This window comes from Dryobates pubescens, chromosome 20 (assembly GCF_014839835.1).
Source record: "Dryobates pubescens isolate bDryPub1 chromosome 20, bDryPub1.pri, whole genome shotgun sequence".
NCBI lineage: Eukaryota > Metazoa > Chordata > Aves > Piciformes > Picidae > Dryobates > Dryobates pubescens.
Window position 1 is genome coordinate 17,536,399 of NC_071631.1, and position 14,420 is coordinate 17,550,818.

General features: G+C 58.9%; 1 protein-coding gene across 1 annotated transcript in view; it reads left to right on the forward strand.

Moving 5' to 3' along the window:
* The window catches only part of CASKIN2 (CASK interacting protein 2), a 32,889-nt gene extending 20,943 nt beyond the window's left edge, over nucleotides 1-11,946 (forward strand). Inside the window, exons 3-21 of the mRNA XM_054170547.1 lie at nucleotides 290-341; nucleotides 2,231-2,328; nucleotides 2,439-2,584; nucleotides 2,733-2,828; nucleotides 3,676-3,806; nucleotides 4,022-4,130; nucleotides 4,259-4,367; nucleotides 4,679-4,773; nucleotides 4,854-4,971; nucleotides 5,212-5,394; nucleotides 5,827-5,948; nucleotides 6,385-6,466; nucleotides 6,577-6,671; nucleotides 6,887-6,997; nucleotides 7,113-7,214; nucleotides 7,439-7,577; nucleotides 7,930-10,098; nucleotides 10,437-10,755; nucleotides 11,005-11,946. Coding sequence (XP_054026522.1) covers nucleotides 290-341; nucleotides 2,231-2,328; nucleotides 2,439-2,584; nucleotides 2,733-2,828; nucleotides 3,676-3,806; nucleotides 4,022-4,130; nucleotides 4,259-4,367; nucleotides 4,679-4,773; nucleotides 4,854-4,971; nucleotides 5,212-5,394; nucleotides 5,827-5,948; nucleotides 6,385-6,466; nucleotides 6,577-6,671; nucleotides 6,887-6,997; nucleotides 7,113-7,214; nucleotides 7,439-7,577; nucleotides 7,930-10,098; nucleotides 10,437-10,755; nucleotides 11,005-11,101 — 4,373 coding nt within the window. The 3' untranslated portion in view covers nucleotides 11,102-11,946. The remainder of the gene's footprint in view (nucleotides 1-289; nucleotides 342-2,230; nucleotides 2,329-2,438; nucleotides 2,585-2,732; nucleotides 2,829-3,675; nucleotides 3,807-4,021; nucleotides 4,131-4,258; nucleotides 4,368-4,678; nucleotides 4,774-4,853; nucleotides 4,972-5,211; nucleotides 5,395-5,826; nucleotides 5,949-6,384; nucleotides 6,467-6,576; nucleotides 6,672-6,886; nucleotides 6,998-7,112; nucleotides 7,215-7,438; nucleotides 7,578-7,929; nucleotides 10,099-10,436; nucleotides 10,756-11,004) is intronic.
* Nucleotides 11,947-14,420: the final 2,474 nt, after the last annotated feature.

A 14,420-nucleotide genomic window follows, 5' to 3' on the forward strand; every position in this document is an offset into this window, starting at 1 on the left:
GGGTGACGGGAGCCATGGGGTCTGACCCGTCCCGGGGCCACGCAGAGATGCGACAGGAGAGACAGAGGGAGGAAAGGGTCTGAGCCTGAGCTGGGTCAGCCCATGGAGGGTTCGTGGAGGTGATCGCAGAGTGAGAGGAGAGGAGAGGCCACCGGGATGGGCCAGGCGCTGTTCTGTGCGCTGGGAGGTCGGTGTGGTTGCAGCGTGGGGTTCATGCAGGGTCCCAGGGGCCGTGTGGAGCGGTGTGAGCCTTGCCTCCTGCCCTGACCTTCACCTCTTCTCTCTGCAGAGCTCCTGGGATCTGCCAAGCGCCTGAATGTCAACTACCAGGATGCAGATGGGTGAGTGCTCCCCTGGCGGGGTGCTGGATGCCAGCCTGGGTGGGCTAGCTCTCCTCAGTCATGTCTGCAGCTCTGGGTGGCATAAAGCTTTCAAGGGTAGCTGGTGAGCCCTGGAGAACACAACAGCATCCTGAAGCTAGGGCAAGCCCTGCAGAGGCAAACCCAATACCTGTCCAGATCCGAGCTGAGGGCTGTGCTCAGTCCATCCTGCAAAATCTTCCATGAAGGATCTCTGTAGGGCTGGGGGTGGAGAGGGGCTGCAGTGTGTCCAGCTGGTGCCCTGTGTCCCATCTGCTGGCTGAAGCAGAGGAGCTTCAGAGGAGCACCCAGCCAGCCCCGATGCCTGCACGTGTTTGTGCCTGTGTCTAATATCCCAAAAGCAAAACCCCTTCATTTGGGGGGGGGTGTGCTTAGAGAAAGAAAAGATGAGGTTGCCAAGTGACCACAGCATATTTGTGTAGCTCATCACTTCTAAAATCCAAGCACTTAATAAGCTGGGCACTGAGAGTTAAAGAAACCACGAAGGCCCATAAAATAAATAAGCAAGTTACTCTTATTGAATTAACTCTGACCTGTGAGTTATTAGCATTGTTTTATGTACTGGTGTGCTACCTAATTTCTACATGTTTTCTTTTGGAGGACTCTGTAGGAGGAGATGTCTGTGATGAGTTCTTACAGGCCAGTGGTGGGGGTGAAAATGTGCAGGATGGCTCTGTCTTAAAATAATACTGTGCAGATGGAGCCTAAGGGGGGGGGGACGACAGTAATTAAAGAAGCAATGATCTGATTCTGATAAGGCAAGGGGCTTGGGCAGCACTGAGAGGACTGCTGGTGGGGAAGAGGGTAAAGGGTCCATTCCCTGTGAGAGGGATGTGTGGGGTGTAAACAGCATGGGCAGTGTGTTGGGTTTTGCTGTGGTACAGGAAGAGGACATCAGGGAGGTGAGACCTGTGGATGGGGATGGCAGCCTGCACCCTCCTGGGAGAGGCATGCTACTGGCAGTGTCCTCAGCATCACCTTGCTTGTGCCTTGGAGATGATGGGACTGGAGGGCAAGGGTATGAGCAATCTCCTCCGGACAGAGCTGCAGGGATCCCACAGCACTGGCTCAGGGAGATTGTGCTTCCCTCGGCTGGGTTCAGAGATATGGTGGCTGTATTGTAGGGAGTAGCTCTCTCTGCTGGGGTTAGCATTGCTCCTGCAACACTCAGAGTTTGCAGGGATTTGGGGATGCTCTGGGACTGCCATTAGGAGGAAGAGCTATGCTGGCCAAACTGTGTCCCCAACCCTGGGCTGGGATGCTGCTGAGCCCATTAGAGTCTCGGGCTGGTGCTGTCTAGAGTCCTCCCTGCCCTTTGGAGTGGCACAGGGCTAATCCCCAGCGGCACAGAGACCACTAACTTGGTCATGGCCCTTCACATGACAGCACAGGGGGAGTGCCAGGCAGACAGGCCCCTTTCACAGCCCCAAGACACAGAGCTCTTTCATTACCAGTGGCCTCCCACACTGTGCTGTGGGCTCCCAGCATCCTTACTGGCATGGGGAGGGAGTGACTGGTGGAGGGGCCAGGAGTAGCCTCTGGGCCAGTGTGTTTGCCCATAGCTTCGGGCTGCCTGGCTACACTGCAGAGAGGGAAAATGTATCTGTCTCCATCCTGTCTGTTCACCCAGGGCCTGTGGGACCCCTGGGTCTCAGGGGCTGCTCAGGGACCCTGCATTCCTCCCTGAGCTCTGGGTCACAGGCAGCATGAGAGGATTTGTCTCTGCTTTGCTCTGGGGAAACTGAGGTACTGGTGACTGTTCCAGCCCTTGGTCCAAGTCCCTCTGCAGGTGGGGCCATAGGGGTGGCACAGTGGGGACAGGCCAGGCTGAGCCCTGTCTTGTGTCACAGGTTCTCAGCACTGCACCACGCAGCCCTGGGCGGCAGCCTGGACCTCATCTCGCTGCTGCTGGAGGCGCAGGCCACCGTGGACATCAAGGACAGCAACGGTAAGGAGGGACCCCTCCCAGCCACAGCCCCATGCCTCTGGCAGCTGGCTCAGCCCTCTGAGCCAGGCCAGGGGCCACATCCATGCCTGCTGAGCCTCGTTCCCCCGCAGGGATGCGTCCCCTGCACTACGCGGCGTGGCAGGGGCGCGTGGAGCCCGTGCGGGTGCTGCTGCGCGCTGCTGCCTCTGTCAACATGGCCTCGCTGGATGGACAGATTCCACTGCACCTCTCAGCACAGTATGGCCACTACGAGGTGGTAAGTGAGAGCCTACCACAACCCTCCCCACCCCCCCTCAGGCCTCTTTGGAGATGCACAAGTGGGAGCAAACCCCATGGTGCCAGGCAGGAGGGAGACAGGGGTGTGGGATGCTGCTGAGCCCCCGTGCTGTGTTGCTCCCCTGCAGTCGGAGATGCTGCTCCAGCACCAGTCCAACCCCTGCATCATCAACAAGGCAAAGAAAACCCCCCTGGACCTGGCCTGTGAGTTTGGGAGGCTGAAGGTGAGTGCCAGGGGTTTCTGCCCTGAGCTGGGCTCTTCTCCAGGGGCAGCTCCTCCAGGAGCAGTGCACTGTGTCTGACCATGATCACTCTCCCTTGGCTCATGAGCCTCTAGAGCCCAGCAGGCAGCACCTGCCTCCTCCTAGGGCCAGGCAGGGCTGGATCCTGAACCCAGGAGCTGCAGGTCATGCTCCTGACCTGGCAGCAAGACCACATCAGGCTGTGAGGAAAGTCAGGAGTCCTCGCTCCTGCATTCCTGCAGCCTCCCCTGCCCGCTTCAGCTTTGCTCCCATTTTAAGCACAGAAAGGCTGAGCTGGCTAATCCATGCAAGCCCTCAGTGTTTGGTCCTGCCAGGGTTGAGGTCCTCAGCATGGTTCATGGGGACAGGGACACCTCATGCTCTGGGAGACCCTGGGCCAGCCAGCACCACACTCCTGGGCTGGGCTGGAGCACAGCCAGCCAGACCATCCTGTGCCCCACCAGGGAGGGGACCAGGGGGACATTTCCATTTTTGGAGTATCTATAATGTCTGCAGCTATAAACAGGGCAGCAAAAATAACTCCTCTGTGCCTCAGGGCTGCCCTGAGACACAGAGTTGCTCTGGGCTTGGAGAGACTGGAGGTTTTTAGGGCTTGGTCTGAAAAGTCTGATTACGGGAAGACTATTTCTGGCTGTTGTGACCTTTTATGGCCCCTTGCACAGCGTGCCCCTGCCAAGCACTGGCCAGCTTCAGCCAAACCCTGGGGCTGCAGATGGAGGGGAGCAGTGGGCTGGGGAGCAGAAGGCTGGCCCTGAGGGTGAGCCCATTGCTGGGACGGTGCAGGTGCTCAGCCCTGTGACCTTTGCAGGTGGCCCAGCTGCTGCTGAACAGCCATCTGTGTGTCGCCCTCCTGGAGGGACAGTCCAAGGATGCCACTGACCCCAACTACACCACCCCACTGCACCTGGCAGCCAAGAACGGGCACAAGGAGATCATCAGGTAACACTGCCAGCCTGGAGCACAGCCCTGTCCTGCCAGAACCCATCGTGGCTGCACTCCTGCTTCCTCCTAAATCTGCTGCTTCCCTGCTGTGGGCTTGAGTCCCGCATCCCTGGAGCGGCACAGGGGTTGTCCCCTTCCCATTGCAAAGCAGTTGATCACCAGGCCCTGATGTCCGTGTCCTGCTCTTCATGCTGCTTCTTCCTTCCTACCAGGCAGCTGCTGAAGGCTGGGATCGAGATCAACAAGCAGACGAAGACAGGCACAGCCCTGCACGAGGCTGCGCTCTACGGCAAGACGGAGGTGGTGCGGCTGCTGCTGGAGGTGAGCGTGGTGGGGACAGGGCAAGCCCCGAGGGTCAACCATCACCCCTGTCCTCTTGGTCCCTCCATCTCCCGTGGGGTCAGTGGCAGATGTGGGGTCTGGCCATGACCACATCACCTCCCGAGCAGGGCGGTGTTGATGTGAACATCAGAAACACCTACAACCAGACAGCGCTGGACATCGTGAACCAGTTCACCACCTCCCATGCCAGCAAGGACATCAAGCAGCTGCTGAGAGGTGAGGTGGGGCTGGCACACAGCCAGGTGCTGCCTGGCACTGAGAGGGGCTTTTTTTCCCCCTGGGATGTGCCTAGGGCTCCCAGTGCTCCTGACCAGCTTAAACCAGCCTGGCTGTGAATATCAGCATCCCAGCCCCTTGTCATGCATGCCCTCCACATGGGCAGTGCCCAGGGATTGAGTCCTTGCTCCTGTATTGATGTTTTCTTCTCCCCTCTCTTTGCTCATTTTCTCCCTCTGCCTTCCCTGAACCTCTCTCTTTCCTCCCTGTGCTCTGGCACCTTCTTTCTTCCCTCTGTCCCTTGTCTTCAGAGGCATCAGGAATCCTGAAGGTCCGAGCTTTGAAGGACTTTTGGAACCTCCATGACCCAACAGCTCTCAATGTGCGGGCAGGAGATGTCATCACGGTGAGGCTGCTGCCTGCTCCCCATCCCCCTGCCCTGCTATGGCCCTGGGTACTAACCTCACCCCTTTCATCACTGCTCAGGTCCTGGAGCAGCATCCGGATGGGCGATGGAAGGGGCACATCCACGACTCCCAGAAAGGCACCGATCGGGTCGGGTACTTCCCCCCCTCCATCGCTGAAGTCATCAGCAAGCGAACGGGTCAGTGGCCGTCCTGGGCATGCCAGGGGCAGTGCTCTGTGTGAGACCAGCCCAGCCTTCCTGGTGCCTTGTGTAGGACAGGTGCCTGCAGCCCTGGCTAGCTAGAGGGGCAGAGGGCTTGGGTGGGCACAGCAGGTTGTGCCACCAGCGGGGTGACCATTTGGGCATTGAGGCTCAGGTACCCTCCCACCCTGCGTACTGCATGAGCTCTGACCACGTGTGTTTTGTCTTTGAATGCAGGCATGGTTGTCCCCCGTGTGCCACCCACGCACCAGCGCCAGGGTCCCCCCGGGGCCCTCCCTGTGCCCCCCAGTGGGCTGCAGCACCTCCCCGACGAGGGTCCTCAGCAGGCAGCCCTGAGCATCCCAGCAGCCTATGGCCACCTCACCCTAACCCGGACGGCCCCAGGCCCTGACAGCTCAGGTCAGGGGTGCAGCTGGGGAGGGAGAAGGACTGGGGACCTTCTACTGGTCCCAGCCCTGCCCATGCAGGGGGACACACCAGGACACTCTACCTTCTGGTGGGAAATAGCCAGATGAAAGGGAGAAGGCACAGGCAAAGGGAATTTAGGGGAGCCCAGGGAGCAGCCCCTTCCCTCCCCAGGATGTCCTTGGCCAGGATGTGTCCCTGTATCCCTTGTGTGTGTCCCTTTCCCACCCAGGTCACCTTGTCTGTGTCGTGTGTGTTGGGGGGTGGGAGGGATCAAAGCATTGCTTGTGGCCAGGAGGGATCTTGCAGGAGGCTGTTTTCCTGTGTCACTGTATTGGCACATGGGTGCCTGCCAGGGCTCTCTGTGCCCTGCGTCAGCCCCAATCCTGGGGTGCTGCTGACAAGCTTCTCCCCTGCCCTGAGCAGCAGGAGACAGGAACAGTGTGGGCAGCGAGGGCAGCATCGGCAGCATCCGTAGTGCGGGCAGCGGCCAGAGCACCGAGGGCACCAACGGGCAGAGCACCAGCATCCTCATCGAGAACGCCAGGGTAGGTGTCCCTGCTCCTCTGGGGCTGCTCCCCCAGGCTGCAGATGGAGCCCCAGCACCTTGCCCGTCCCCACCCTACACCACCCTAGTGAAGGAGCTGAGCGTCTTCCACCAAACACCCATTTGCTGCCAGGAGTCATTAGGGAGATGCTCCTGGCGGGGTCTCATTGTCCCCCACAGCACAGCTGGCCTTTTCCAGGGGAGCTGGGGGATGTGGCTGGTATCACACAGCATCTCCACCATGTCCTGTGTCATCTGAGAGGAGAAAAATGGCCCTGGCCCAAATCCTGCCCAGATCTCCTGCTAGGTGTCAGCCCTTTACTGGGTGAAGCTGTTCCCAGCAGCCCAGTGTGGGGACCCTGGCTCTGCTCCTGGGGTGTGACAGAGCTTGTCTCTGGAGGGGGTTCCCTCCTCCACTCACTTCTCCTCTCCCCCAGCCGCTGCCCTCCGCTGGTGATGACCTCCAGCAACAGCATTTGGGATCAGAGCCACGCAATGGGCAGATGATCTCCACAGCAGGTGAGGGATGCTCCAGCCCAATGGGGCCTTCAGGACAGCTGTCCCCTCTGTCCTGGGGGTGTCACACTGCTCCAGTGCCCTTGTGACAGTTCTTCTCTCCTCTCTGCTAGGGCCACAGAGCCACCAGACCCCAGGCAGCTGCCCTCCTGGAGACAGGGTCTTCTCCCAGCAGTTCTTGCGGCCTGAGCAGCTCCTGGAGGGGAAGGTAATGGCAACCTGGAGTGCTGGGTCAGAGGGCCACACCTGGGGCTCTCAGCCCAGCTCTCACTGCACTGGAGTCAGAGGGGACTGGGTTTTGAGGATATGGGGAACAGATGGGTGTTGCCCAAGAAGATCTTGTCATCTTGACTGGAACAGCCAGGTCCTTGCAGCTCCTGCAGCCACCCTCATGGACTGCTCTGTGTCCTGTCCTCTCTCCAGGACGCAGAAGCCATTTACAACTGGCTGAGTGAGTTCCACCTGGAGTCATACACTGCTAACTTCCTCAATGCTGGTTATGACGTCCCCACCATCAGCCGCATGACCCCAGAGGTGAGGCAGATCCTTCTCCACCCTGGCCAGCACCCAGCGCCCCCTGAGCTGCTGGCAGCAGGTCCCCACTGCCCCTGTGCCCCTGCTGACCACGGCCCCACTCTGCTTGCATTAGGATCTGACAGCCATCGGTGTGACCAAGCCGGGTCACAGGAAGAAGATCTCCACTGAGATTGGGCAGCTCAGCATCTCCGAGTGGCTGCCCAACTACATCCCGGTGAGTCCCTGGCACCGGGGCTTAGGTCCAACACCCTCTTTTCCCAGAGCTGTCACCTCAGGACAGGAGCAGGGTCTGTAAGTGAATACATGCTGCAATGGCCTGTGCTGACACAGACAGCCACCCCAAAAATTCGGTCTCCTGGCCAAGGGCAGGAAGGGGATGGGTGAAGGTGCTGCCCATGCCTTGCTGTTCATGGCAGCATCTCTGTGCTCTTCCATCAGGCTGACCTGATGGACTGGCTCAGTGCCATCGGGTTGCCCCAGTACCACAAAAAGCTGGTGAACAACGGCTACGACTCCATCACCATTGTGACAGACCTGACGTGGGAGGATCTGCAGGAGATTGGCATCAACAAGCTTGGTGAGTCCCTGCTACTGTGTTGGGGTGGCCCAGGGCAGCCAAGTTTCCCACCCAGGTCCCCACACCCCATTCTCTTTCAAGCTGGGAGGTACAGACATGTCCTGAGCACCCGGAAAGGGCAGTTCATGGCTATCCTTTGGGCTGTTTCAAGGACTTCCCTTGGCAGGCTGGAGTTGGGCTGGGCTAGGTGGACACTGGCCGTAGTTTGCCTCCCCCCATAGGCTGGGTTTAGATCACCCGAAGGCCTTTGCCCTGGTTGGTGACGTGATCATGACTCTTCTTGGCCAGGAAACAAAGGCCTGGGGGGCCAGAGCCAACCTAACAGCTCTTTCCTGTTGCAACCTTCCTGCAGGCCACCAGAAGAAGATCATGTTGGCCGTTAAGAAGCTCAGAGACCTCCGCAAAAGCCTCAACCAAGCAGAAGCAACTCTGGTGAGACGCAAAGTCCCCGGCGCCCTGGACATCGTCACCATCGAGTCACTGGAGAACGGGGAGTGCCAGTCCCCACACACCCCCAAAATGACAACCTTCCAGGACAGTGAGCTCAGCTACGAGCTCCAGACCGCCATGTCCAACAGCTGCCACGAGACACTCAGCATCAAGAGCAGCCAGGGGATGTCACGGAGCCAGGAGAGCATCGGGGTGCGGTCGCGGGGCTCGGGGCACTCGCAGGACAATGTCCTGTCCAGGCACCTCTCCAGCCCCTCGCAGGAGAGCCTGGGCAGTGGAGAGAGCAGCAGCAGTAGTGGGCAGTCCTGTGCGCTGCCCCGCAGCAAGGAGAGCCCAGCTAGCCTGCCGGGGAGGCCCAGTCCTGAGCCCTATGGGAAGCTCGTGTCCCCTGAGGGCCTGAACGGCTTTGCCAATGGTGGGGGCAGCCCCCTCAAGGAAAGGAACCTGCCTGAGGGCACAGATCAGTACACCCGGCCGGTGGCTCAGAAAGGTGCTGGGACACCAGTTGTCACCCCCTGTAGTCCTCCCCAGACCCCCAGCAAAGCGACAGCCCCGTATGTCTTCATGTACCCACACGTCTCCTTGAAATCTCCAACCGTCCCCTCCGTGCTGGGAGCAGAGCAGCCCAAGCCCCTGGCGCACCCATACCCCTCCGTCTCCCCTGGACAAAAGAGCAGCCTGCAGACATCAGCCCAGAAAGCCTTCTCCTACCTGCACAGCCAGTGTGGCCCTGCAGAGGCACCAGCTACGTCACCCACTGCTGGGGTGGCCCCAGGCACCTGGCAGGCTGTGGAGCAGCACAGTGGGGGTGAAGGTTTCAAGCACAAGAAGCGTTCGCACAGCCTGAACCGCTACGCACTGTCAGACGGGGAGCACGAGGAGGAGGAGGAGGGGGTGCCCACCAGCACCCTGGGCTCCTATGCCACGCTGACACGGCGGCCAGGCCGCAGCCAGATGCCACGGACCTGTCTGCAGACAGATGCCAAGGTGACCCGCAGCCAGTCCTTTGCCATCCGGGCCAAGCGCAAGGGCCCTCCGCCGCCGCCTCCCAAGCGCCTCAGCTCCGTCTCCAGTGCCCTTGCTGCAGAGGCAGACAGCGAGCAGCCTCCTGACCCCGAGCGGCAGCCCACAGCTCCCCAGGACATGGCTGATGCAGGTGCCAGCCCTGGTGACAACAGCCACAGCAGGACAGTGAAGAACCTGGCAGCTGCACTGGAGGGGTCACCAGGAGCAAGTCCACCCAAGCCCCTTCTGGCCCCCAAACCACTGCACTTAGTTCAGGACTGTTTGTCCAGAGCAGGTGTGGACAAGCAGTCCTATGATGGTGGTGACAGCAGCACCACGCTTTCTGATGCCAGCAGGGATCCCTTCGAGAGCAGCAAGCCACGGAGGCGGACAGTGAGCGAGCCCAGCGCTCCCATGACAGAGGTGGCTGCACAGGGCGGGAGGGAGGATGCCTGCTCGGACACGGAGGAGGAGGCCAAGCCAGGGGTCTCCTCCTCATCCTCCCAGAACAGCTCCAGTGAGTGCATCCCCTTTGCAGAAGAAGGCAACTTAACCATCAAACAGCGGCCAAAGCCCACTGGACACCCCAAGGCCGATACGGCCACGCCGGACACAGAGCCCAGCTCCCAGCCGGTGGAGCCCTCCTGCTCCACGGGGAAGGAGCCGGCCGCACCCACCGCCGCCAAGGAGCCTCCCGTGCTGGAGTTCAACCTCACCGAGTCGGACACGGTGAAGCGCAGGCCCCGCTTCAGGGAGCGAGAGCCGCTGCAGGCGGTGCTGAAGGCCTTCAGCATGGCAGGGCAGGCAGAGGCGGCGCCCAGCCCTGCGCCCCAGTACGCCCAGGCCCAGGCAGTAAGCATCGCAGGCCCCACAGCACCCACACCAGCACCACGGCCCGAGCTGGCTGGGGATGCCTTTGATGATGACAGCGTGGAGTTCAGGATCGCCGAGATAGAGAAAAGCATCTTGTCGCTGGAGAAAGGGATCAAGAAGGCACCAAGCCCCAGCAAAGCCCCCAGCCCCACAGAGCTGCTCAGCACCGCCGTGGTGAGGACTCCTGCTCCAGGTACGTGTGGCTGCCTCTGAGGCAGTGATGGGGCCGAAGGCTCTCTCCTGTGTTGGTATGGGAGGTGAGGAGGATGTGTGCCACCACCTGCCATTAGTCACACAATCATAGGATCGTTTTGGTTGGGAAAGACCTTTAAGATCATCAAGTCCAACCATTAACCCAGCGCTGCCAGGTCCTTGCTAAACCGTGTCCCTCAGCACATTACACAGCTTTAAAACCCCTCCAAGGATAGGAACTTCACCACTGCCCTGGGCAGCCTGTTCCAGGGCTTGACAACTCTGTCTGTGAAGAAGCTTTTTCTAATATCCAATCTAAGGAGTGCCTTTCCTTTGCAGATGTCCCTGCCAAGCATACCTCTGTGGCATCTACCAAGCTAGTCTTCTCTGGGCCCAAGACCATCTACCAGCAAGTCCTGCAGCCCTCCCGGCACACCGTTGCTCCCTGGGCAGCCACCGAGTTGGTGCCAGATGTGATTGGGTCCCTGGCCGGTCCCAGCTCACTGACACTGGAGGCAGGCAGCAAGGTGTCAGTGAAGCCTTTGGCAGCTGCCCCGGGGGCCACCTTGGCCCAGCAGCGGCTAGAGCAGAGCAACCCCACCCTGGCCACCACACTGCAGGTGGCCGAGAAGACTGTCGCAGTGGAAGATGCAGAGAGGTGAGGCAGCGCTTGGGGCCAGGGAAATGCTGGGGCTGATTCCTTCAGGGTAGAACTGGGAAGGTCCCAGTGAGGGCAGTGAAGGGCTGGGCACTGGCACATGCCACCAGCAGCTCACACATGCTCCAGTCTGGCTGCATGCTGGGCTCTGGCTGCCACTAGGACAGTCAGAACCAGGGTGGCCAACCCTACCCCAGCAGCACCTCAAGCCTTTGGGTAGTGTTTTGACCCTCTGCCTTTCCTCTCCAGCCACCCTGGGGCTGTGCACTCCGCCAAGAACATCCTGGAAGACATCAGCAATATGTTTGATGACCTGGCTGACCAGCTGGACGCGATGCTGGACTGAGGCTTACTCCCACCTTCCCCTCCCTGTGTCCAGATGCTCTGCCAGTGCCCCTCGTGACAGGGGGAGCGTGGATCTGGCACCGAGTGGTGCCTCCAGGTCTCTCCAGCCGCCTCCCTCCCCACACTTTGCACTGCGGCTGGGAACGCAGCTCCCCCTCGGTGCCCACCCCTGGCTCTGTCTCACACGGGCCAGCGTGGGCTGCTTCCCGAGGGGTCAGGCCTTTCCCACCAGACTGGTAGCAGGACGAGAGCCCAGAGGCTGCACATGTGGTCCTGGAGGCCATGGAGAAGCCCTCACTCCCCTGCACAGAGCCGAGGAGCCTCCACAAGGGACCTTTCTCTTCCCCAACGCAGTCCTGCCTCCTATTATTTATCCCCTGCCAACAATGTGTCAAAGGAGAGACCTCCCCCGGGCAGCCGCCACCGAGCTGGCTATTTACTGAGCAGATCCCAGCCCCGGCAAGGCCTGACAGCAGCTAACAGAAGACAGGGCCTGTCACAAATTGGCAGCTTGCAGGGCGAGAAGGAACCTTTCTGCTTTATTTGTTGCTTTTCCAAACGCATCAGCGTCAGGCAGCGTGTAATCCGAGTGGATCCAAATCCCTCCAGTGGGACCCACAAAGCCCTCGAGGCCGGGCTGGCACAGCCTGCAAAGCAGCGGATGCTCTGCCATGGACCTGCTGGACGTGGGAGTCTACCTGCCTCTTCCCTGAAGCCGTGAGGATGGTGATGGCAGAGCTGAAGGCCTGTGTGTTTGTGCCAGTCCAGCTGGATGGTGCTGCTAAATGGTGACTGCCCTCTGCCGACGCCAAGCCTAGGCACACCGGTGCTTCCGGGCTGAAGGAGCAGCGTCCCGAGTGCTCTTCTTACCCTTTTGGTTTTTTCCCCTCCCTAATCCCTTTTTTGGGGGAGAAAACATCCCTTTTCCTGCTCCCCCTGCCTGTGGGGAGCTGCTGGCACGAGCAGTTGAACAGTAGCAGCATTTGGGACTCCACGGGAGGCTTCCTGGCAGCGCTGAGCTCAGGGGGAGCGCTGAGCCCGGGGGGAACGGCGACCCTGTGTGCCCTGGCTGAGCCGGGCTGGGCGGCAGCTCCCGCGCCCACGGGCAGGCTGCGGTCACGGCCCCGGGGAGCAGCAGCCCTGGCTCCTCGCAGCCAGGCGGCTGCGTAGCTGGGAGACAGATTTCTCCAGCAGGATCTGGTTAGTGGTGCATGGCTAAATATGTCCAAGAGCCCCGAACTTGGCTTGCGCTCGGCATGCCAAGCAAATGAAAGCATCGGACTGCCAGAAGGCAACCCGAGATTGGAACCCAAGGGCTGTTTCCTACCACAATTCCAAACGGGGGGGGGGAGGAGGGGGGTAAATATTCCACGTGGTCCTCCTTTAAAAAAAAATAAATAAAAAATCAAAAATCACTGCAGGGAGGTGGCTGAAGGGGCAGTGGCTTCCCAGCCTCCTGGGAGTTTGCACCTGAACTGGAACTGTCTGCAGCCCCTCGCAGGGAAGGGGAGCAGCCCCTGCCAGCAGGTCTCCGCTTGCTGCTGCTGGGTGGGCTGGAGGTGCCAGCCTGGCTTCTAGGCTGAAGAAAACAAAAAAGCCCTGAAAAAGAACTAAATCCTGTTGTTGGCTGTGGGGGCTGAGGTCAGTTTGAGGCAGTTAAGACGCTTCTGTCCTGGCTGGTTGGTTGCTCTGACTTACTGTCCCAGCGAGCATCGCTGAAGGGACCACGTGTGACAGGCAAGTGCCACGTCCTGGGCCCCACTGTTCTCAGACAGCTACAACCGGTGGCACTTTATCAAAAGGTTTGCAGGAACCTTTTAAAGCTGATTTATTTTTTACTCTTGTGACTCAACCTGGGATGAGCCCAGTTTTTGTTGTGTTTTTTTTCCAATGTTGATAAACTGTAAATGTTTGGGGGTTGTGTGTTTTGGTTTGTTCTGTTGTGGGTTTGTTGTTTTTTTATTTTAAGGCCAATGTATATATTTTAAATGTGGTTTATTATATATATTTACTAACCAGAACTGCAAGTCTTGTACTCTAGGGGGGGGGGGACGGACAGGGGGGTGTCAGGGAGGACACTGTGGTGGAGCTGTCGCTGTCTGAGCCACCTGAGGGCAGCACCAGGCTGCTCTCATTGTCAATAAGGGAATTGAAACATTGGGGGTTGGGGTTGGGTTGGTTGGTTGTTTTTTTTTTGCAGAAGAATGCCTATTTTTTAAGCTCTAGATCTCTATTTTGAAGCTACTGTATGGTGTGTGTAAGTTATGTGTAAGCTGCAACTGGGACTAACTGACCCCCAGCTGCACCTGCTGCGTGCAGCAAGACAGTGATGGGGAAGGGGGAAAAAATAGCCCCTGTGTAATCACCAGAGTGACAACAGATTTTTAAACCATCTGCTCTGGTCGTGTTAATCATGTGTTTTGTTTTCCACTAACACCCATTAAGACTAAATTCTATTAAACTGTGGGGGAATATTTTACCCTTTTGATAGTTTTCGCTTTGTTGTGTCCTTTGTGTGGGATCTCACGAGCTTGGCTCCTGCTCCTCCAGTGCTTAAGGTTTCCACTGCCCTGGTAAGAGTGCTGCTGTCACCTCCAGCGAGGTTAATGTGCACTTTGAGTCCTGCCAGCGAGGCAGTAACGTGTGGTGAGAGAGCGCTGAGGGCCAACACCACCTCCCAGTGCCCTGCTGCCCACCTTTGGGCACAGCTGAAGCCTCAGCTGCCTCTGCCAGCCACCCTCTGAGGTGTCAGAGCAGCCACAGTGACACCAGGTCCTGCTTTTGCTCAGAAGCAGCAGCCTAGGCCTCCTCCTCTCACCATGCTGCTTTTCTGCAGTGCATTCCAGCTTGTCCTAGACCTTTCATCCAGGAGGACTTCAAACCATGCCAGCAGCCACCACTGAAGCAGTGCCTGGGACTCAGCAGCCCACAAGGTAAGCAGGCTCCTATGGCATGGGAAGAGGCCTTCAGAGCTGGACAGATTTGCCCAAAGCTGAGCCTGAAGTGGGGAAAAAGTGCCAGGAGCAGGTCCTAGGGGCATTAAGCTCTTGAGCTGTGTGGTGGAGGCAGGCAATTCAGGCCCTAGGACAGGAACAGCCACAGCTTTTCCCTCCTCCCTTAGCTGGGTGCAAGCTCCCCCCCACTCTCACCACTCTCCCAGACAACCCTTTGCTGCTCTTCGTGCCCTGGCTGCGTGTGGGGCTGCTGCTGGCTTTGCTTTCCATGCAGTGTCCAAGTTTTAATACAGAACAAGGCTCTTTTTGTTTTTTTAACATACATCCCAAAAATTTTAATATAAAATATACACCATTTAAAAACAT